The 24,014-nt window shown below is 40.2% G+C and overlaps 1 protein-coding gene and 1 long non-coding RNA gene across 3 annotated transcripts in view; one reads left to right on the top strand and one right to left on the bottom strand.

The window, feature by feature from the left end:
- On the bottom strand, positions 1-20,116 carry ankle2.L (ankyrin repeat and LEM domain containing 2 L homeolog). Of its 2 annotated transcripts, none has more exons than XM_018262215.2 (13): positions 20,012-20,116; positions 13,813-14,280; positions 12,597-12,791; positions 10,641-10,834; positions 9,097-9,285; positions 8,869-8,991; positions 8,681-8,747; positions 8,307-8,476; positions 6,302-6,408; positions 5,009-5,193; positions 3,883-4,525; positions 2,970-3,101; positions 1-885 (listed from the first exon to the last, which is right to left on the bottom strand). In XM_018262215.2, the coding sequence occupies exons 2-13, from the start codon at positions 14,267-14,269 to the stop codon at positions 654-656; spliced, it is 2,694 nt and encodes an 897-aa protein (XP_018117704.1). In that variant the 5' UTR covers positions 14,270-14,280; positions 20,012-20,116; the 3' UTR covers positions 1-653. The 2 variants fall into 2 exon arrangements, with proteins under 2 accessions (XP_018117704.1, XP_018117698.1); XM_018262209.2 differs by lacking the exon at positions 20,012-20,116 and adding an exon at positions 19,421-19,987.
- LOC121394978 overlaps positions 20,116-24,014 on the top strand; it is a 14,710-nt gene continuing 10,811 nt past the window's right edge. Inside the window, exon 1 of the long non-coding RNA XR_005962139.1 lies at positions 20,116-20,239. This is a non-coding gene — a long non-coding RNA (uncharacterized LOC121394978). The remainder of the gene's footprint in view (positions 20,240-24,014) is intronic.

Below are 24,014 nucleotides of genomic sequence, written 5' to 3' on the forward strand. Positions count from 1 at the left end.
TCAGATATGGCAATCATATTTACTGGTATAATACATTTGGTCCGAGTTCAAGCTGGACGTGTCGTCGTGGGTGTCTGTACATGAACAATTATTGTGCATACTGTAATTAAAATGTTACTGGCTTATTCCACTGTATGGGGGGTTGGCAAGAGCCAAGCAAACACTTTAGAGTTTTTCTCTATTAAAGATATAATACTTGGGGGGGCTCCATAAAATGTATTGCATTTAAAACAGGTTGAAAACCATAAAAAGAAAAAAAAAAAACAAAAAAATTTACAAAAAACTACAAATCCCCCGCGACACAAGAATGTAGATACTTGATGTACTTGGCTAAAATTTGGAATTTCTTTTTTTCGATTGTCAGTTGTATAAGAGAAAAACCACCTACAGATAAAGTTATTGCTCTACAATCTAGTTTCAGCTAACCGACGCATTGCCTGACTGTCTAATTATTACAGTCTATTCCCTTTCCAATACAGACACCTTCAATGTTGAAGAATAAATTATGTATCAGACCCCCATGATCTGCTTCTTATTTTAGGAACAATTCATTGAGTTTTAAATAGTCCTCACAAGACGACTTCATCACTTTCGGCCGTTCTCTCCAAAAACATTGTGTGTGTGGTGGAGCTCCAGCCTCGGATAAGGAAGTTCTAAAGTGCAGGGTGGTCTGAAAAGTGTCGGAGGCGTAGAAGTTGGATATGACTGGCATAGGCAGGACTGTACCTTCCTGGGCTGCCAAAATCAGAAGTGTTCATGTATTTCCCAGGGCTTCCAAGAACAGGACTGTTTCGTCCAGGAGTAGAATAGGCATGGCTTCCGGGAGAATTGGGACAGAACATCTGTGATTTACTTCTACCTGACACAAGTGCTGGGCTTGGCCAACTGCAAAAGTGGGAAAGAAAAGTTTAGTTAGAGATCATTTCTGACCGCAACCAAAAAAAAACAAAACAGTTTTTCTCCAAAAGTAATGATCAAAAGTGTAATTAAAAGTTCAAACCATTTATTATTAGGACATACTGGTGAAGGCCTGACGCGTTTCATGCCTCATGGGCTGAGTAAGTTAATAGGCACAAAACGCGTCACCCGTATGTCCTAATAATGGTTTGAACTTTTAATTACACTTTTGGTCATTACTTTTGGAGAAAAACTCTTTTGGTTGCTGCTACATGTTCATGCACCCATGAATTGGGGTGAAATGGGAGTATATTTTTCTCCCTTTATCTTTATTGCCCTTATTATTGGATAATAATTCATAATGGTGCTGTTATAGGCAATCTGCATCACGTTTGCTATTTTGTTTAAATAGATTATTTCTGAGCCCAAACCAAGTGGGTTTCTGATGAAGACATGACGGGATGAACTTTAATAAAATGTTCATAGGTTCATTATTAGTGTAAGCTAGACAAACCAAGAGTTTTTTTTTTCTACTGTGTGTAACGCCTTTGTTTATTTTGTGTAACCAAGCCAGAGACCACAAAGGAAACTAATCTCTTTTCCTCCGACTATTCTCCTGTAAGTGCGTTTCTACCTTCGATAACGTTAATCACTGGTGGGAATACCCGTATGTAATTATGATCTTCCAAAGTCGCCTGAAGTTTCCTCAAGATGAAACTTCGGAAGACTGAAGCAGCACATGGGTTTTACCACCAGTGATTCACTTTATGGACAGTGGGAAAGCACCAGAGATACAAATCTCTTCTGCGGGCAACTAAATCTTTGTGGACCATTGTCCTTAATGTGGTATTTTTTAAAGGAGAAGGAAAGCTACGGAGGCATTTTATTGCCAATAGATTAGCTGCAATAGTGCAAGCTAGAATGCTATATTTATTCTGTAGAATGTATTACCATACCTGAGTAAAAAGCTCTAGAAACTCTGTTTGTTTAGGATAGCAGCTGCAGTATTAACATGGTGTGACATCACTTCCTGCCTGAGTCTCTCCCTGCTCTGGGCTCAGATTACAGTAGAGAAGGGAGGGGGGGGAGGAGCAAACTGAGCATGCTCTTGCCCAGGGCAATGAGGTTTAAGCTGAAGGCAGGAAGTGTGATACAGAAGCCCATGAGTACACAACAGAAGGAAAGAAATGCAGTGTTTCTTTTGACAGAGGACTCAGAGCAACATTACTTTGGGGGTTTACTGGTATATTTAGATGGACCTTTCTGATAAGGCTTACTTACTTTTAACCTTTCCTTCTCCTTTAAGGGAATATGTAATAAAGATAACATTATAAATGAATGGCATTTTGGGTTTCCCCCTCTTTGTGTTACTGTGCCCCAGATGTCCCTTTATTAGATCAACGGATGCTCTTACTGTTAGGCTGCGAAAAATTTAAAGGCACAACTAAGCCGCAGCTCGCCTACCCTTATACATTTAGGGGCCGATTCACGAACTTCGAGTGAAGGATTCGAAGTTAAAAAACTTTGAATTTCTAAGTTTTTTTTGGGCTACTTCGACCACGAATCGAAGGATTCGAAGTAAAAATCGTTAAGACTATTCGACCATTCGATAGTCGAAGTACTGTCTCTTTAAAAAAAACTTCGACCCCCTAGTTCGGCATCTAAAAGCTACCGAAGTCAATGTTAGCCTATGGGGAAGGTCCCCATAGGCTTGGCTAACTTTTTTTGATCGAAGGCTATTCCTTCGATCGTTGGATTTAAATCCTTCGAATCGTTCGATTCAAAGGATTTTATCGTTCGATCGAAGGAATTATACTTCGAACTATCTGCGCTAAATCCTTCGACTTCGATATTCGAAGTCGAAGGATTTCAATTCCTAGTCGAATATTGAGGGTTAATTAACCCTCGATATTCAACCCTTTGTGAATCAGCCCCCCCAATGTACATATACATAGAATGTACTACTGGGGCTCAGGACTGGCGAGGAAGCAGGCTGGACTTGCCTATGGAATAAGGTATGGGGGAAAATACAGAAGGGAACATGGCGGCATTTCCAGCAATTATGTCCATACCTTTGGCGAGATGTATTGGGATAAGACAACACTGCTTGCTTCCATTTAGAAACACTGGGGTACTGATGTCCATCAATTTCTACATTTTCCACTGCTGACAGAACATGACTGTCTAGTTTGGAAGGTTCGTCTCTGAAAGAATCACAACAGTAAGACAAATCACATCCTAAACAAAAACTCACATTTATCAGATAGAGAGACTGAGACTGTGCCTAAACTCCAAGTCTTATAAGGAGTACAGAACAGAGTCAACAAACTATACCATGCTTAAAGGGGAACTCCAGCTTTCAAACCAAAATTTGATAAAGAGGCCCACATAACACAAAAACCCTTAATATTCCCATCACAGTTACAGGTTTTTTCAAAAAGTATGACAAAATGCATTTTCTATGCTGAAATCCTGCTGTTTATCAGTTCTTCTCTTTCTGCATCATTTGAAATCCTGGCAGGGAAGGAGGGACTAAACACTGATGTTACAAATTGTAACAACTTCTCCACAGCTTCCAGACAGCATGGAGGAACTACATAACCCACAATGCACTGCACTGTGATGTTCTGTTCCTTATTGAAATCACATGTGTAGGGAATTGTGGGGTTTGCAGGATGCAGTCAAATGACAGATGGCTGTTGATACAAAGTAACAGTAGTCAGCCAGCTCAGAAAAGTAGTCAGACAGATCAGCAGGAGAGCATGATTAAAAATTATGAAAAGTCTGCAAAGTTGCTTGAAATTAGGTTTACTTTTCAAAACGATTAAGTTATGTTTGTGTGGAGCCCCCATTTAAAGAGACGGTGTATATACAACAAAGTGATTGGCCAAATTAGTACTACTGCAAACACATTTAAGTCAATATGAGTTTGCTAAAGTGTGCTTGTCACTTGTTGGGATGGCTCAGCACTCAATAGTTACATACCCCAGCATGAAGATGCTTCTGTTACATTGGTTTCTGGGTGGAGTCTTCATACCCAGATGAATGGAAGACTCTGAAGAGGCACGTGGGGGCGAGAGACCAATATGGTTTCTGGGAGGGGAAAGTTTATCCTGCAGGCTGAGCTCCGGCATCAGCTGCTCAACTTGTGATAATACCGAACCATCTGTGTTTGTAGATGAACCAGCATGGAAATTGTGCTCAGTTTCTTTAGCCATTTGGCTTTGACTAGCCAGAACTACATTTTCACCTTTGGAGGGTGAAGATTTTATGTTCCATGTCTTGTTGTCAAGCTCACTTTTTTCTGAAACTGCCAGTTTTTCAAACTCGGCCATAAGGTTAGAGACTGGCGATAGCATTCCTTCAGTTAGACCTTTATGCCTACTTTCCCCAGGAACATACGGATCATTGCTTAATGGGCTACAGAATCCAGGTTTGGTACCATTCTGCTGCTCACTGCTAGGAACTGCACTGGTATCCATAATACAATCTGTGATTGTGTCTGAATGAGAGTAGCTGTGTTTTAGCGCTGCATTCTGACGGTTTTTGAGCTCTTCCAAACTCATATCGTCCTCATCATCCAGAAAGGCTCCAACTGATATAGAATTGCACATTTTTTTGCGCTTTCCTGTGGAGTGAGTCAAGTGAAATTGCAGATTAATACAATGCTGAAAGACTAAGCCATTTACAGATCTCCTGTGAAGACGAGGAATAAAAATTATGTGGGTTTTAAACCCACATTAGCAAGTTACTTGTAAAAGTAATTCCTATTTAAAGCAGTATCTGTCCGTCCTGCATTGCTGGTCCCGACTACATGTATTTTTAAACAATGCTGCAGTAATCGGCTCCCCTCCAACCACAACTTGGAATTTTTCGCAATACCCTGAGGGTGGTGACATTTAGAATTGTTTTTGCTTTCCTTACGCAAACATTTTAGATTCAGATTTACACTTATTTTAACGGCATGCTCATGACCAGCAATAAGTTATTAATACAAAACAGAACTTGACTGGACTGGAATGACAGAACTTTGTGTATTTTTATAAACTGAAATACAAAAAAAGTTTCTATACTTTTATAAGTATTACAATGTTTTTTTTGTTTTTTTTACCTGAAGGAGTTTTATACTTGTTACATATGTCATAGTCTGTATCCAGCTGTGCCCTCTCACTTGTTTCTCTCTTGCTCAGATACTCCTCCAGCTTCCTCAGACCCTCCTGGGAAGAGAGGTCAACAAAGCAGCCAAGGAAATCCCAGTATTCCACCCAAGGCACATCCAACTCATGAGCGAGCACTCTACAATGCAATTAAATATGATGCACGGTTACCCTTCACTGGTACAAATATATATTATGCAAATAAGCTGCTGTGTAGCCATGGGGCAGTCATTCAAGTTGTGTGGGAACTTGTTTACATACAGACTGGAGAATACAGGTTGCCACAACACAGCTTTCTGTGGGCAATAACCCAGAGTAATCAATTTTTTTATATGAGCCCCAATCAGTGATCAGATTTTTTTTGGCAGCTGGCAACAGTGAAAACATTGGCTGCCTTGGGTTACGACTGTGGACAAACTTGCCCAGTTTTTATAAATGACCCCCATTATCTTCTAAACAGGGGAGAAATGCTGTTTGTTGCTCATTACAGAACTACAGGATGGAAAACTCTGTTAAAGTGGACCTGTCACCCAGACATAAACATATGAATAAGTCCTTTTCAAATTAAGCATGAAATCGAATTCTATTTTCTATTAAAGCATTCATAGCTGTTGTAAACTCGTTTAAAAACCTCAGCTGCCAATCAAATATTGTCTGCCCCTCCTCTATGCCTTGGGCATAGAGGTGGGGCAGACAATTACTTTCACTTTCCATTCAGCACTTCCTACATGTCACTGCTCTCCCCACATTCCCTCGTTCTCTTCACCATTTATTTGTGTAACCAGTGCATGGGGATGGATATCAGGTCCCCTATTCTGGTGCACAAACAAGATTCTGAGATGATACAAGGCTTGCCTTTATAACAGTGTCCACAAAATGGCTTCTGCCTGCTTGCTACAATTATGAATTCCCAGACTGAAGGAAACAAGATTCAAATAATTTATATAGTGTAATTAAAGTTCATTTTGTTTGACTAATGTGATAAAATAGGATTTTGAATATTTTTTTTTGTGGTGACTGGCCCCCTTTAAAGCAGAATATTTGATATCAAGAAATCTGTAAGTGCTTGAAGAACAGATTTTAACCATTAACATTTTTTTTCACTTTAAGACCTTCGACTCTCCCAAAGGGGGAGGGAGCATATGAACATCTGACTATTCATATTAAAGCAGGTAGGTTGTGTCTTATAAGATGCAAATCATGTTTACTATATATCTTTTGTAGACAAACGATAAAAAGGATCTTACCTTCCCACTCTCTCCGCTCCTCTTTCTGGGTCAGTTTTTCTGATTTTGTGATAAAATTCAGCTCTCTCCCTTGGTGGGGTTTTCCAAACTCTTCTGAAATCCTCTGCCTATGATGAGACCCACAATATATTCTTAGTACTGCCACAAACATGGTGTCACAGGCACAATTACTCTTCCCTTCACATCTCTACGTATCACCACTTTTGGGCCATAAAGTAAAAGATTTAACCAGGTTGTCTGAAACCCTCTAACTGAACTAGTTGTCCAAGTCAATGTGTAAGGAAGCCTGCAGTTTCAAATTCTCCTTAGGTGCCCAAGGCTTCCCACCATCTTGGGTCCCCAGTGTGCGCTTTCAACAAAAAAATACGGTCTACTTTGTAGATTCCAAAGCCAAAAAATCCTGGAACAATAGGTTTACCCCAGGATACCACCTATTTTTAAAAAGTACATTCTATCAAAACCAAAATGGGTAACCATGTCTTTCTACTCCTAATTGCTAAATTCAGAAAAGCTTTGACATTTAATAGTCTCTATAAAAATTTATGAACATTCTGAAAAATCATCTCAAAACTTTCACTTTGGAAGGTCATTTCTCCCACATAGCAATAGCGACCAAGAAAAAAACAAACAAACAAACAAAAAAAAAAAAAAGACATCCTATATATGAATGCCAGGGGTCCACAAAACAGTTTGATGCCCATTGTAAAAAAACATGTACAGTAGCACCCCCATTTTACGTTTCAGGGGACCGGGAAAAAATTATGTAAAATCAGGGAAATGTGTTAAAGTAAATTTTTTTTCAAGTCCTTAAAGGATATAAGCACAGGAGTCCATTTTACTTTGAGAAACAATATTTAATGTGTTAATAACGAGGGTTAAATGTTACACTATGGGGGGGGCATGTGCAAGGCCTCTGTCACATACACAACATAAAGCAATAAGTGATTGGTGCAGGACTGTATAAGGGGCAGACTAATTGGAATTTACCATTTACAGACAGAACCATGGTAAAATATACATCTGGTTAGTATTTAAGTCTTTATTTTATTTTAATATAGGGAAGGGGAAATATACAACCAACACAAACTTGGTACACAATTAAAATTAAGCAGAGAAATTTGATGTCTCCAGTGGCTCTCACAGGAGGAGCCACCAAAGGGGTCCATATGTAAAATACGTTATCCAGCACCATACATTCCTACAATATTATATGCAACCTCCTGTCTGATCGCCTCATCGAACTGAGCCAGTTATGTGCATCAAGTATCAGGAATTAACAGGTTAACATCCAGCCACGGGCTCCATATTCTCTCAAATTTGTCCGGCACCCTCTAGCCAAATAAGTGGGTTTAATGGAGGGAAGAGTTTTATTAGTTAGATTGACCCATTGGGTAACAGTGGGGCTGTTTGTACCCATCCAGTTCATTATCACCAGTTTTCTTGCATAATAGAGTGTGACCCGCATAAGTGTTCTGGTTGTATTCAGTGGCAACAAGGTCTTCCACTTGCAAAGTCTCAGGGGAATACTCTGGTTAGTATTTTAAACCTCTTTTTTTCAGAAATAATCACATTCATAGAGGGAAAAAAAGCAGTTTTTGGGTTCTTCAGGACAAAATCCTGGAAAACAGACAAAAATCAGGGAAATGCACCCATTGAAATGCATTATAAATTGGTGGGACCACAAATAATAAATGTAAAATGCAGGGAAACTTAAAATCAAGGTTTCACTATTTTTCTTTATGCTTTTTTCCTTAAGAGCAACTTCCACTGGAACTTAAAAAGGTCTGAAGTGGTGTAAAATAAAGGTGACAAATCTGGGAATCACATGGTGTAAAAGAAAATACACCTTTATAAATTCGACATTTATCTTACACAGCTTTGTACACAGTTTTTTTTTTAATTTTGTTTTACACAGCATAATAGTCACCTTACTGCATTTTATTTTGGGTAAAGTCAAATGCACACTCAAGACATTAGCTTGGAGACAAAGTAAACACCTTTTTACCTTAGAAGGGCTCATAGGGCCTGCAAATGCTCTCACAGCCAACACTGGATCTTTGGGACTGCCAGGGAATCTGGTCTGAAATAGGTCTGGCTGCTCGGGAGACCAAGTTGCTCCTATAACTGGAAATGAGGAGTTGTCCTCAGCCCGTAGTAATGGCACATAAAAATTACCTAGGGAAAGCAAACACTTTCAATGGCCGCTTAATGGTTTTCTTTTGGGAGAAGAGCTTACATCACAGCAATGGCAAAAATATGATACTAAAAACCTTTTACAATAGTGAAAACTGTACTTTGGGGACAAAGTATGAGCAATTCTGACTAATAGAAACAAAAATGTTTACAAACTGGTTACTAGTATTTAGGTTGATTACAAACCTTTCAAATACTCTTTCATCTTATTCTTAAGTTCTGCAGATTTATTTTTGCTTCTTTCACAGACAACCTGAAAACAAATATGTAAATATTACACATGTGCATGGTTCTTACAACACACTGTAACTACTTTTGCAATTGTAATGAGGGGCACAGATAGCTAGATAAACAACTACAGTGCAGAAGCATACCTCCTCTGGTGTCTGTTCATACTTGTTTCGAGGATTTTTTAAAATGTCAGGATGTGAGCATAACACACTCACAACATCAGCATTACCAAACTTGCAAGCAAAGTGCAAAGGAGTGTCGAAAACCTGTAGAAAAATAAAGCAAAATGCAACTTATTTCCTTTTGAAGCAGAAAATGAACTACTTACAAGCCTATGAAGGCTGCTTCTGGGGATTAGAGGAATATTTTACCATCTTGTCTGGAGTGTTCAGATACAGATCAACAATATATCGGATCCGCTTATGTAGCATGAGGTCATCATCATCTGGGTACATGAGCCGCATGAATTCTGGATTTTCCAATGTATCCAAGAGGAGCTGGCAGATACCAGCCTGATTCTCCTTAGCAGCCACATGCATGACATTGTACCTGCACCCTTCCTACAGTAAGAAGAGAGGGGGCAGGAAGGAAAGATAATATAAATAATAGAAAAATAAACTCATACAACAAAAGAATGAATCCCCGTCCTAAGACGGACAACATCCAGTAACAGGGAATTAATTGTACACAAAAGCCTATTGATCATATGGAAGAAAACCACAGTATGGGAGCTTCAAATCATAATACTATGGGGTAAATTAATCAAACTGTGAGATTAGAGCTCTCCATGGAAAAACACCACTTTCTAATTATTCCTATGGGGGGGGGGGTGTTCGTGTGCGTGTTAAACTCTCATCCCCCACTTTGGAATCTGCCCCAAAGTGTACAATAAGGTGCGTCCACGTTTCACAAAAATGTAAACTTAAGTCACTTTTCATGGTAGCATTGGGCATTTCCCACCACTTTTAGGTCAGTGAACAAGAAAATAGTATGAAATACAACATATAAAACCACTCTCATGACCTCATTAGTCGAACTTTGTCCATAAACTAGAAGATCCATGGTCGACAAACAAGCAGTCTAAATTTGATCTGGTCTTAACGGTCGGATTACAATTGTCCTTTATCAGACTTGGATCAAACCTGCATGATTGGCATGTGGCCAATTTTCAACCAGATATTGGTCCGATGGGCCCATCGGAGGGCCCCATACATGGGCAGATAAGCTTCTGACTCGGTCTAAAGGGCGCAAAATCAGCAGATAAAATCTGCTCCTGTATGGTCACCTTTACTAAGCTAGAAGCTAATAAACATTACAGAATGACTGCTTAAGGGATTTATCAAATGTGAGATTAGAGCTCAACACAGGAAAACTGACCCACCTTTTATAAGTGTAGTTATTAATAGGTAAAAGTTAGAGTTCACCATTTGATAAATACACTTCTAAAAATCCCATAGAAATGAATAGAAAGTGGGCGAGTTTTTCTGTAGAGAGATCAGTGATAGAATTTGCTCGGAAATCCCAAGGTCTATCTGGCAACCAACTGGTAGGGAATAATAAGACTAAGAATAACCCTGACTAATGACTTTTCTTGGCCACCCTTGGAAGAAGTAGGCCATTTGACTTGTGCCACAGTTTATTCCAGTCTTTATCAGGTAGGACCAAATTTGCCAAAGTGTGACAATGAATTGAATAATCTCAAAATGTAAAAGGGCAGGGATTAGCCAATGTTGATACTGTGATGTAAATTACGAGACCACAATGGAACACTAATTTTGGCACTCTCATGTGGTTTACACCAGATATCAGCATCTCCCATAAACAGTTCTAATTACATCAGGAAGGAAAGGATCTGGTGTGATATAGACTTAAAAAGTGATTTTCCAGTCAAAGCAGAAGACTGGTGCTACACTACCTGCACTACAGTAGGGTTATCCCCAGAGCCTATGAGATAACGTGGATTGGCCCAAATAAGATCTGAAAAAGTTGCTAGATCTCCTTTCTCTACAGCCTTCCTCAGCTTTGCGGTCAGATCTTGTGTCCTGGGACTCTTGAAGTTATTCGCCCTCTCTTTGTTGATGTTTTCAGTCTCTGAAGAGTTGATTCCATCTAAGAGCAAAACAATATTGATAAGATAGAGATAGATAGATGGATGCATATGGTCTGAAGAACTTAAAATATTATCTAGTCGAAGATTAATAAGGAGTAATCATCAATATACACAGTTAAAAAGAATAGTACAGAGATGCAACTACCTTTGTTTCAGAAGCAACACTGGGCCAAGAAAAATTAAAGCCTCATCAGTCTAAATTTAGTGCTGTTCCTTGACTTTTCATATTTTTTTACCATGAAGTAGGAAACTAAATATAATTCTACACCAGTGGACTTTACTACAAAAAAAAAAAAAAAAGCAGCCTCACTCCATCTGCAGCTATAAGCCTGAGACGGGTCACCTCCCTGGTAGAGGCTCTGCAGGCCCTCCATAACTATGTAGGGCTAAAGTAAGAACTCATTTCTAATGTGGGCCGAGTCCTAAGAATTTACTGTATAGTCAGGATTAGAAGAAGATGCCCAGAGCCCCAAGAAATGGGCCACTCCACAGTTACAGCAATGGCACAGAGTTAGTTTTGTGATTTCTCGCTCAGATAAAAGATGGATAATACCATTCCATAGATTATAATAGTAACTGCCCTTCTGGTGCAATCGCAATATTACTTTAAAATATTTTGAGCAATATTCTACCCATTAATTGGTTTGTTGTCCATATTCATAATCCATAATGTCAGTGTGCACCATTGAGGTAATGTCACTTCCAAACTGTAGGCAAGACAAGGTTTTTAAGAGGAAGTATACCCCCCTTGTTCAACATGTGTTCAATGTATAAAGCTTGTGCTAAACATACAGCATGTTATTTAAAACAATAAGTAAAAAGTATTTATTGAACTATACAGAAGACAGAAAGTTCTATGTTTCCATCAAATTGGATCTTGAGTTATTTTATCGGATTGCTAGCTGTTGTTAGAGGATCAAAAACTATTGCTCTCTGAACCTAAAATTTTAGTGTTCATTTTTTTCTATTCAAGCATTCTAATTTTAATCTTCCAGTCTCTCATTTACAGCACTGCCTGGTTACTAGGCTCAATTGGATCCTAGCAACAGATAGCTTTTGCAGAACAAAAAGCCAATTCCAAATGTTTTTCAGAATATCACGGTCAACATACTAAGAGTTAAATTAACCCCATGTCTTCTCCCACTTCTATTTCTACTACTTGGCATCACAGATCTATTATCGCACTGTTTTTTTCCCTCCAGTTTCCTATCACCCCAATAAACCTCTTCATGCCTCCATCATCCAGTCCATGAGAGGCCTCAGCAACTACGCCTATAGACAAATCAATGATATGGGAATACTATGACATACTGTAGACTCCACATAGAGCAGGGTCTCTGAACTCCGGAAACCTTCTGCCTCATCTTTCACATAGTTACATAGTAGTTACTTAGTTAAGGTGGGTTGAAAAGACCAAAGCCCATCAACCTCAACCACTCCCAATGAATCCCAGCACAAATATTATACATATACTTATGCAGACCCATCAATACACTATCATATATAACCCAGTTTAGTTGCATGTCTCTGTACTCTGTCCAGCTCATTCATATGACGTCCAAAACTGCCTTACCTGGGACCTATAAAGAGGCAACATTATGTTTTCATCCCCAGTGGTTTGTTGGTCGTGGTGGATGCTGCCCACTAAGTCAGAAACAGACTCTGCTCCCTCATGTTCTGTGCCATACTCTCCTGCTGCGTCATCTTTACCCAAGGTACCAGTTTTCTATCCTCAAAATGATGAGGGGAAAAAACCCTTACCTCTCAGTAGTGCTGGTGAAAGTTTTACAGGGGACAGGGCCACTGAAGACTTGCTTGGTGATGGGCAATAGTCACATATCCCTCTTGCAAACTTCTCAGCATCCTCCCTGGAAACAAAAGCCTTAAATCTTGAACCCTTTAACATCTTAACCACTTGAAGCGCTTCTTTCTTGTCTGCATAAATGTGTACTTTGTCTGCAAAAAACAAAAACAAATGGTCAAAATACCAATGAAAACAGGAGTCAGTTTAATTTCAGTATACCAGGACACCCTTTCACTTTCCAAGCTGTAGCCCTGCTGAACACAATGCGTATACATTGTAATTCAAAAAAATAAATAAATAAATAAATTAAGCCTAAGTACAAATTGTTTCGGTATATATGCGAATACTAGCAAAGAAATGAGTAATGTGCATTTCAATTAAATATAGAACATGATTTTTTTTATTTAAAGAGACATTTGTCAGATATAATTCATAAGTCCAGGGCTGCTGCTGCCATGAGGCAAGGTGAGAACTTTGCCTCAGGCGGCAGCCAGTTACAAGGGGCGGCAAAAAGCCGCCTCTTGTAACTTTAAGAGCCGAATTTCCGGATTTTAAACAATTGCGCTCAATTAACTAGCGATGCTGCCCTCTATTGACCCGCTCCGACACTGATTTTTAATCGCGGATCGGGAGATGGAGGGCGGCATCTGGGCTGCTGCCTCAGACGGCAGCAGCCCCAGGATCGGAGCTGCATAAGTCTTTGCTTCAATTATTTGTAAAACAGTTACCAATATAGACAGTGTAGTTTTAATTGCTAGAAATGAGAAACACAAGCTTTAAAAATCTCATCAGTACATCCATCTGCAGTATGCTACTTCATTTCCTACTTCCACCTGGTACTATCGAAAAAAAAATAAGCAGTCCACTGAGAAGCCATTTGTTAAAACAAACTCGTTTCTTTCCCAAGATACAGCCAGTAAGATTAAGAGCAGCTCATCATACAGAGGATGATGATGATTTAGTTTGGGAGTACTTGTATGAAACAAGTAGAAAACCCCCGGAAGGCCAAGTAGTGCAGGAGAGGCCTGTCTTTTTACTCAGTTTTAGTGAAAATATAAAAAAAAAATCTTAATTAAAATAGGTACCATAGTATGTCCAATACAATCCTATTCATTGAACTAATGTTAAAATAGGGGCATACTGCCATTTTCATTGACACAGAATTGAACTTACCATTTTTATTTAATGTCTCCTCATACACAGGGCAAACGGCATAAAAGAGAGATGGATCCTTAGGTGTTGGGGTGAAGGTCTGACATTCACCTATTGATCTTCCGTTAACTTCTTTGTAACATTTCTCTGCCAATGTGGTCTCTTCTGAAGGTGGATTTAGTCCAACACTGTACCCAAAGTCCCCCTCTTCTAAGCAGTTTTTCTGCTGGATGCAAGGTGTGTGCTGCTTGTTATCAGCTCCTGCATTCCCATCCGACACACTTGCATTAGCATCACAGAGAGTTGAAGTTTCCTCTAAGCCCACTCCCTGTTGCTCCAGTAAGACACGTGCTAGCTTCTTCTCAAATATAAATCTTGTTGTGGATGTGACGGGTCCGCACTTTAATCCGGCCTTTAGTATTTCGTCTCTTAGCTGGTCAGGGTTGAGGAACTTCAGCTGGCTGAGGATATTATCCATACTCTGTGCCACTGAGATAAACACATGTTTTAATGTCATTAATAAACGATCTGGCTCAAACTTATACATCATTCATGTCTGTACCAGTCACAGTGGAGCTTACAATCTAAAGTCTCTAAAACATTCACACATTCTAGTCAATTTTAATTAGGCAACACATTAATCTGCCTGTATGTTATTGGAATGTGGGAGGAAACCTGGAGAACATACAAACTTGGAGTGCCCTGGCTTGAACGGAGCATAGAAACACACAACTGCAAGTCCAAAGTGCTAAGCACTGTGCCAACATGATACCCCAACCTACACTGCATCCTGAAACCATAGCCATTTAGTTATAAAAAGGAACATGCCATTGACATATGAATTATAAATCTAATCAAACCAAATAGAACAAGCATTTCATGCAAAGCACATCACATAGTATAGGGTAGTTAATTCTGTACACTGTGGTCAAGGTGAATATTTGCAGGGTGTCAACAGTTCCATGCTGGCCAATTCAACCCTCTCTCGGATTCTCTGTAAGAGTACAGAATGCTTGGAGAGCACCACACCAAGACAATCACCTGGGAGTTAGCCATATACATTTCGCCAAATGAGCGGATCTCTCCACTATATGCCCACCATGAGGTGGGAGATATCTGGCTGATCCAATCGTGGGCCCTAGGGGATCATATGGGTGGTTGAATTGCAGGACGGCATCAACAAACAGATGCGGTCCGCGATCCCACAGAATCTTTACCCCTGCCCGAGCGACATCTGCCCAACTTCCGGCCAGAAATCGATTGGGGAAGCCCGTCGAAAGGCCCCCCCACACAGACAACAAGCTGCCCACTCGATCTGTCGGCAGCTTTTATCGGCTCATGTATGGCCAGCTTTAGACACACCGGCCAACTTTCACAAGATCTCTCCCTGAGGGAGAATCAGACTGCTGCGTGGAAAGCACGGAACAGGAGAGTTGTTGATTTGTCACAGGAAAAACAGGCAGGGCTCCCTTTGATTGACAAGGCAATTGGCCAACCACCGTGTCATAGCCCCACTGCTATGGCACTGCCCACCCCCTTGTGTCACTGCACCGCCCCCTAACAGGTCCACCGGGCTAAAAGGTGGCGACCTTACTTCATAATGAATTGCTGCTATTTATATAGCCCAGCCAACCATTTCTGCAGTGAGTTGCCAGACACTGCAGTTCAGTAATATCTGGAGGGCCAATTTGGATATTCAAGCACTTAGTACCTGCACTATTAATGCCAACAGCAGCAGCCGGCGAAATTGAAAGAAAGTAGCTATAACCTGATCGCTTAGTACCATTAAAATGGTTAGGCTCTGTACCCACAAGCAATGTGCTTTTATGCATTCCGCCTAACAGCAATGCATGTGTTGGCCCTGCCCAAAAGAGCTTACATGTTACACAAAAACTTGCTTAGGATGCTAATAAGCAAAACAGTACTTGTTAAAAAAAAAACAAAAAAACCCACCCCAAAATAACTGGCATCAGGGTGGGTAATGTAGACTATAAGAGTGTATTATACGCAGACGATATTATGCTTACAGTTTCGAACCCTATGTCATCCCTTCCATTTCTATACGATGAGCTCCATAATTTTGGTGTTATCTCAGGTCTAAAAATTAATGCAACAAAAACTGAAGCCCTCAATATCAACATCCCCCAACATATTACCAAGCTGCTGGAAATTAACTTTCACCTGCAATGGCGAGAGAACAACATCAAATATCTAGGGGTTAATATCCATCGGGACTACAAAGCTTTATCCCCAGCCAACTACAATAAAACGTCTCAGAAAATTCTAAAAATGATCAACTCCTGGAGCAACCTGAAATTATCCTGGCTCGGACGAATTTCGGCCGTCAAAATGTCTGCACTACCTCATCTGCTTTACCTCTTCCGAACACTCCCAATCTCCCCCCCTACAGGGATGCTAATTTCCCTTCAGAAAGCAATCAACAAATTTATCTGGGATCAGAAAAAACCCCGTATAAACTTTGTAACAGCAACCAGACACAGAAATAAAGGTGGCTTAGGGATTCCCAACCTAAAAAACTATTTTCTAGCAGCCCAACTAAGTCAACTGATTGAATGGCATCGCACAACGGATCCCCCACTGTGGGTCCGGATAGAGCACGACACACTTGAAGCCGGTTCAATCAACAACCTCTTATGGACCAAAGCACAACGTAAGAGAAACGGTGCCAATCCCATTATTTTGCATTCACTACAAACTTGGGGAAAAGGGATCTCAGCACACAGTCTCTGCTCCCCCATAAACCAGTGGCAAAATTTGACTCAAATACTGACTTTCTTCCAGGTATGCAGAAGGGCACCTACCAATGGTGGTCTGACAACAACCTATTATCTATATACTCTTTGACCAAACTGGGAAAACTCAAAACATGGCAACAGCTGCAAGAAAAATATGATATCCCACAAAGAGAAATCCTGCATTATCATCAGATCAGGCACTACATTGGCAATCTCTGGAAAGAGGAAAAATTTCCAAACCCAACCATCTTCGAAAGAATGTGTCTACAAGATTATCCCCAAAAAAGGTCTATCTCAATCCTATACGACCAGTTGAATCATCCAACCCCACTGAAACAACTCAGATTTATAGCTACATGGGAAAGAGATCTCCGGATCTGCATGGAGGAAGACCAGTGGCTAGATATTATCAAAGCCACCACACATTGCTCCATCAACATAGCGATACAAGAAACCTCCCAAAAGATACTGCATCAGTGGTACCTAGTACCCGGCCCGATTGGCAAAATGGTACCCGACCAGCTCCCCACTATGCTTTAGAAACTGCGGCCAACATGGCAGTTTTCTACATATATGGTGGGAATGCCCTAAAGCCATCAGATTCTGGATTCGCATCTACACCTTAATAACAAATGTTACAGGACTGTCCCTCAGGAAAAACCCGGCAGAAGCACTAATTCACAAGAGAGTCCCAGGAGGTAACAAACATTTAAGGAAGCTAATCGCTCATATCTTCTCGGCCTCGAAGCAAGTCATAGCATCGTCTTGGAAATCCCCGAACCTGGACTTCCATATGGTCAAGACCAAAATAGATAACATGCTGGTCTTAGAAAGAATGACTAGTTCACGGACAGCAACACAATCACACTTCCACAAAGTCTGGACACCATGGATGACTTATCGAAATATATTGCCCCACTAATAACACTCTTTTCCCAGGACAGAAGGGATGACGTAGTAGTAGTGGTAGTAGTAGACATACTAGCAAGTGATGATAACAAAACTAGCCTTATATCCTTGTTATGTTTACCCCATGCCCACTCTGATGCCAGATTTGTATGACCTCCCTACCCTTAGATTTGCGCTACTCCCAAAATGACGGTACATGTATAGGCTTTTCTTTATATTTGTTTATTGTTAATTGTTACATGGTTCAAAAATGTGAAAGTTCCAGAGATCATACACTTCTGCAAGCTGGAAATCGTCCAGTGGTTGCAGTCCTTGAACCGTGACTATGTATATTTTCTTTTGTCCTGATTTCCTTGTATTGTTTCTGCAAGTAAAAATAAAAATATATATACAAAAAAAAAAAAAAAAAAAACCAATGTATTTTGGCAACTGCTTAAAGGAGAACTAAACCCTAAAACTAAATATTTTATATACTGAGCGTATTGCACAAATCTAAAGTTTCACTTTCTCAATAGCAGCAATGATCCAGGACTGCAAACTTGTCACAGGGGGGTCACCATCAGTGGGCCCTGAGCAGCTGTTGAGAAGATGAGCTTAGGGGTAGTCACAAATTTACAAGTAGAAAATGAGGTTGGTCTGTAATATAAGCTGATGCTACAGGGCTGATTATGTGTACTGTATATTGTTTGTTGGTTCCTAAGCTCAGTAAGTGACAGCAGCACAGAGCATGTGCAGTGAATCAGCAGAAAAGAAGATGGGGAGCTACTGGGGCATCTTTGGAGACACAGACCTTTACTGCTAAAGGGCTGGGGTTGCCTTGGGCTGGTACAGAAGCCCAAAACATAATCTAAAACATTTCTAGCTACTTCTTTAGTTAAGCTTTAGTTTTCCTTTAACAGATAGGAGTCTTTCACTTTGAATCACCTATGCAGGGAACTGGGGAGTACACCATGTTTAATCTAACTTTTAACTTTTTTTTTTTACTCTGACAATGCCCAACATGCTCTTCTAAATTCATATGTTTGAAAGAACACTTCTGTACTGGACAAATACTGCTTAGTACAGCCTGTGTGAGCCCCTAGTAAGACTATGTTGTCAGCAAATAGTCTCATGCCGAGACTTTCTCTAATTTCCTACAAATTTCTTAAACCAAAAAACAGAATGGTCACACACCCTCCATATTCAACTGAAGGTGCTTGTGAATGATTTAAGTAGCCATGATTATTGGGCAAATCACAGAAGGGAAGATACAGACAATAATGGTACTAGTGCTACACACAGTGACAATTAAAGGGGTGGTTCACCTGTTAGGCAACTTATTATGTAATAGAACAGCCAATTCTAAGCAACTTTTCAATTGGTTTTCATTTTTTTTTTATAGTTTTATAGTTACTTGCCTTTTTCTTCTGACTCTTTTGCAGCTTTCAAATGGGCCTCGCTGCCCCCTTCTAAAAGACATTAATTGTTTTTGCTACTTTTTATTACTCATCTTTCTATTCAGGCCTCTCCTATGAATATTCCAGTCTCGTATTTAAAGCAGTGCATGGTTGCTAGGTTAATTGGGATCCTAGCAACCAGATTGCTTAAAATGCAAAATGAAGAGCTGCTGAATAAAAAGCCAAATAACCTAAAATTATAAACGACGACAACTAATTGCAAATTGTCTCAGTATCACTTCACATCATACTAAAAGTGATCTCAAAGGTGAACCACCCCTTTAGGCAAAGTGACCTGTCAAACTGATTAACAGAAAGCGGGGAGCACATGAAGCAATGTCTTTGAGAATATGTGCAACAAAGCACAAGCCAAGAGCACATCCCCACAGCACAAATCCCATAGGTCCTTGTGAGAGTGAATAGAAGATAAATTATGTTTTCTGCCAACAGTGTGGCTTCTATGAATATGTATATATAGCAGACAGATGATAGAGAGAGATAGATATTTGTAGCAAGGCTTGTTCTCACCTATGTGCACTTCAGTATGAGGCTGAGGGCCGGACAGACATGGCTGTGAGTTGTGCCAAGGCCTCGTTTCTAGCAGACACAAGAGCCAAGTGATGAGCAGCAGCAGCAGCAGACAGAGCAGCACAGACTGCAAGCCCCCCACACTGTCCCATGAGAAGTGAATAGCAAGCATGTCTAGCGGGGTGCCAGGCCACACTGGATAACCTCTCACTTGATATAGGGACCCCGGGACTCCCTTAATTGTGAACACTTGCGGGTTCAGTCACATCACACGGCTCTCCGTCCTGTCAGTGACTTGGCTCTTTGCTTCCCTAGGCAAAACTTTCAGAAGAGCCAGGAACAGGAATACCCGCCCAGAATAGTTTCTCCTCAGCCCGGGCCCACAGGAGAGCAATGTTCAGACCCCAAACCAAACCTTCGGGCTATTCTGTACGTTACACCGGGTTATTACTCTCCAAGCAAAGCTTAAACCCGATTCTGCCCAGTCTTTCACTTTAGGGTCCTAAAGCCACAATCACGCCAACGCTTAAATTGCACAATTCTCCGTCAGCACTCTCACAAAACTAACTCCATAATCCAGCCCTTCCCTACCTCTTCCTCCGCTTTAAGAAGTGTAGCCAGCTGAGGGCACGACGCTCTACGCATGCTCCACTTCCGGTTCCATCTGTAAGGACCCCGCTGCCGCCGCCATCCAGCATGGCTGTCCTTTAGTGCCTGAGAGAAATGGTAGTGGTTCGTATGCTCTGCCAGGCGCAGCAAGAATTAGCAGGCTGTACACAGAAAGGCCGGGACGCACTTAAAAGTGTGTTTCACCTTCAGGTAACTTTTAGTATGTTATAGAATTGCTAATGCTAAGCAACTTTTCAATTGGCCTTCATTGGAGGTGGGGGGTGTACTAACCCCATCTTAAAACCAATGCTCTTTAAAGGGATGGTTCACCTACAAACTAACTTTTAATATGTTATAGAATGGCCAATTCTAAGTAACTTTTCAATTGGTCTTCATTATTTACTTTTTTTTTTTTATAGTTTTTTTAATTATCTGCCTTTTTCTTCTGACTCTTTCCAGCAGGCCCAGACTGTGGGTTATGGCAAATGCCAGAGAGGCTTCTTTAAGGCTGGCAGGGGCTGTTTGGGTTTATTTTAATTCTCAGTCCGGACCAGTCTTCCAGCTTTCAAATGGGGGTCACTGACCCCATCTAAAAACAAATGCTCTGTAAGGCTGCAAATTTATTGTTATTGCTACTTTTTGCATGGCTGCTAGGTTAATTGAGACCCCAGCAACCAGATTGCTGCTGAATATAAAGCTTGTCAAATAAAAAGCTTTACAAATAATAAAAAAATTAAAACCAATTGCAAATTGTCTCAGAATATCACTCTCTTCATCATACTAATGTGAAATGTGAACAAGTCTTAAAGGAATAGTTCAGTGTGAAAATAAAAACTGTGTAAATAAATAGGCTGTGCAAAATAAAAAATGTTTCTAATATAGTTAGTTAGCCAAAAATGTAATATATAAAGGCTGGAGTGAACAGATGTCTAATAAAACAGCCAGAATCCAACTTCCTGCTTTTCAGCTCTATAACTCTGAGTTAGTCAGCGACTTAAAGGGGGGGGGCACATGGGACATTTCTGTTCAGTGAGTTTGTAATTGATCCTCAGCATTCAGCTCAGATTCAAAAGCAACAGATCTATTTACCCAGTTTTTATTTTTACATTGAACAATTCCTTTAAGATGCCCTCAAATGGGATCCATAACCATAAGGAGCCTGGGTGCAAAGTCAGTTTCAACAGTAAGGAATGTAATCAGGAAATGGAAGGCCACAGGCACAGTTGCTGTAAAACCCAGGTCTGGCAGGCCAATAAAAATACAGGAGTGGCATATGCTGAGGATTGTGTGAATGGTTGCAGACAACCCAAAGATCACTTTCTGCAAGAACATTTTGCTGCAGATGGTGTATCTGTACATCGTTCTACAATTCAGCGCAATTTGCACAAAGAACATCTGTATGGCAGGGTGATGAGAAAGAAGTCCTTTCTGCACTCACACCACAAACAGAGTCGCTTGTTGTATGCAAAAGCTCATTTAGACAAGCCACAGTCATTTCGGAACAAAGTGCTTTGGACTGATGAGATAAAAATTTAGTTATTTGGTCATAACAAAAAGCACTTTGCATGGCGAAAGAAGAACACCGCATTCCAAGAAAAAGACCTGCTACCTACTGTCAAATTTGGTGGAGGTTCCATCATGCTGTGGGGCTGTGTGGCTAGTTCAGAGAGGGCCCTTAAAGTCGAGGGAGAAGTACAATATTCTGGAATGGCCGTCAGTCTCCCGACTTGAATATCATAGAAAATCTATGGGATGATTTGAAGCAGGTTGTCCATGCTCGGCAGCCATCAAATTTAACTGGACTGGAAAGATTTTGTATGGACGAATGGTCAAAAATACCGCCATGCAGAATCCAGACACTCATCAAAGGCTATAACGAGGCATCTAGAGGCTGTTACATTTGCAAAAGGAGGCTCAATTAAGTATTGATGTAATATCTCTGGGGTGCCCAAATTTATGCACCTGCCTAATTTTGTTATGATGCATATTGCATATTTTCTGTTAATCCAATAAACTTTGTCACTGCTGAAATACTACTGTTTCCATAAGGAATGTTGCTACTTTGAAAGCTCAGCCAATGGTAAACAAAACTCCAAAGAATTAAACTTTTTCATATGACTGTATAAACTATATTTATACATCAATATCTATATTAACTAGCTATAGATCTGAGGACCACAATTAGGCCTACAGAAAATACTGGAGTTACAAGTACCCTAAAATAACCATATATTTTTAAGATTTCTCCCTATTAATAACACTGGCATCAAGCATAATTTAATCACAATAGTATTGGAAAGTGCATAACCTTGCATTTATCAGCATTGCCAGTTTGCTGCGGAGTTCTCCAATTTAGACAAAATGCTCTACAAGTAACAGCATTGTGCAGGAAAATGTAACAGTTCTGCATAATTTAGTATTATTAGCAAAAATAGAGACAGTAATTCCAATGATTTTTAACAAAGCAGTTAAAAGCAATGAAGCAAGGACAGATCCCTGTGGTACTCCACTAAGATCAGTGGTTCAATTAGAAAATGCTATTATTATCACAACACTTTCCTTCAGCCAGTTCTCGACAAATATTATGCTCCATGTGGGCCGGAACTAGGGGTAGGCAGAAGAGGCACGTGCCTAGGGTGCAAAGGTAGAGGGGCGCCAGGAATGTCCCTTTTCAGATGCCTTCCCCTAGTTCGGACCATTGGGGCCAAGAAGCTGCGGCAGCTGTCTCTTCTGCAAGTGCGTGTGCGCTTCCTCGGCGCATGGACACTCGTGCTGCGTCTGCGCTTGCACACGAAAAAGCAGTGGGGGGGGCAACGTAGTCGGTCGAGTTGCCTAGGGCACCTGACCTACTTGACCCGGCACTGTGCTCCAGGCCAATATTCCTAAATATATCCAGTAACCTTCTGTCTAGGTTCCTGCTCACCTCCTCATAGTAGGCAATAAAATTAGTTTGACGAGATGTATTTCTTATAAAATCATGCTGGCACAAAATCATAGTTTTGTGATTTGCAACGTATTCAAGTATCTTATCCCTTATTTCCCTTGTATAAAGCTTTCCTACCACCAATGTCAGACTAACAGGTCTTTCAGTTTGAGAACAGCATCCCTTTTTAAAGGAACAGTAACACCAAAAACTGAAAGTGTTTTAAAGTAATGAAAATATCATGTAGTGTTGCCCTGCACTGGTAAAACGGATGTGTTTGCTTTAGAAACTCTACTATAGTTCATATAAACAAGCTGCTGTGTATCAATGGCGGAAATTGAAAAACGGCTAAATGGCACAGGATAGATAATGGATAACAGATAACACCATTAGACAGACAGAGCTTATCTGCTGTCTGCTGTGTAACTTGAGCCTTTTCTCCTTTGAATGGCTGCCCCCATGGCTACACAGCAGCTTATTTATATAAACAATAGTAATGTTTCTGAAGCAAACACAGCAGTTTTACTGGTGCAGGGCAACACTGCATTATATTTTTATTACTTTAAAACAATTTAATTTTTTGATGTTACTGGTCCTTTAAATAATGGCACCACATTGTAATTTTTTGTACCATGGGATGAATACCATCTGGTCCTGGACATACTGTTACATGTATTATTATTTTTTTTATTTCAGCATGAATGACCTATGCATCAGTAGAAATATTTTTAGAATTGGGTATATTTAAAAGGATGCCTTCATTAGCTAGTTTGTGTTGCTTAGTTGTGTAGAAATACAAATTAATAGTATAGAATCTCTGCTTTTCTCCTACTCTTATCAACCAATTGACCTCCCTCTGCTAATATGGGTCCCAACCCTTCTTAATTTTTTTCTATTTAAATATTAAGTAAGACATTTTGGATTCATTCTGCTCCTCCCTGCTATATGCTTTTCTGTTTCTGTGTTAGCTATCGCCTCTAGAATCAGCAATTTGCTTAAACAATTAAAGGAACAGTAACGTAAAAAATTAAATTGTTTAAAGTAATACAAATATAACGCAGT

The sequence above is a fragment of the Xenopus laevis genome, chromosome 1L (assembly GCF_017654675.1).
Source record: "Xenopus laevis strain J_2021 chromosome 1L, Xenopus_laevis_v10.1, whole genome shotgun sequence".
Taxonomy (NCBI): Eukaryota; Metazoa; Chordata; class Amphibia; order Anura; family Pipidae; genus Xenopus; species Xenopus laevis.

Bases quoted from the DNA above. Each gene is read 5' to 3' on its own strand.
- ankle2.L (XM_018262209.2), bottom strand. From the start codon at position 19,592: ATGCTTGCTATTCACTTCTCATGGGACAGTGTGGGGGGCTTGCAGTCT. The intron at 12,792-13,812 runs GTAAGTTCAATT...TGTTTTTTGCAG, and splicing joins GGAGACATTAAATAAAAATG to ACAAAGTACACATTTATGCA. The intron at 4,526-5,008 runs GTAAAAAAAACA...CTCACTCCACAG, and splicing joins CAAGTATAAAACTCCTTCAG to GAAAGCGCAAAAAAATGTGC.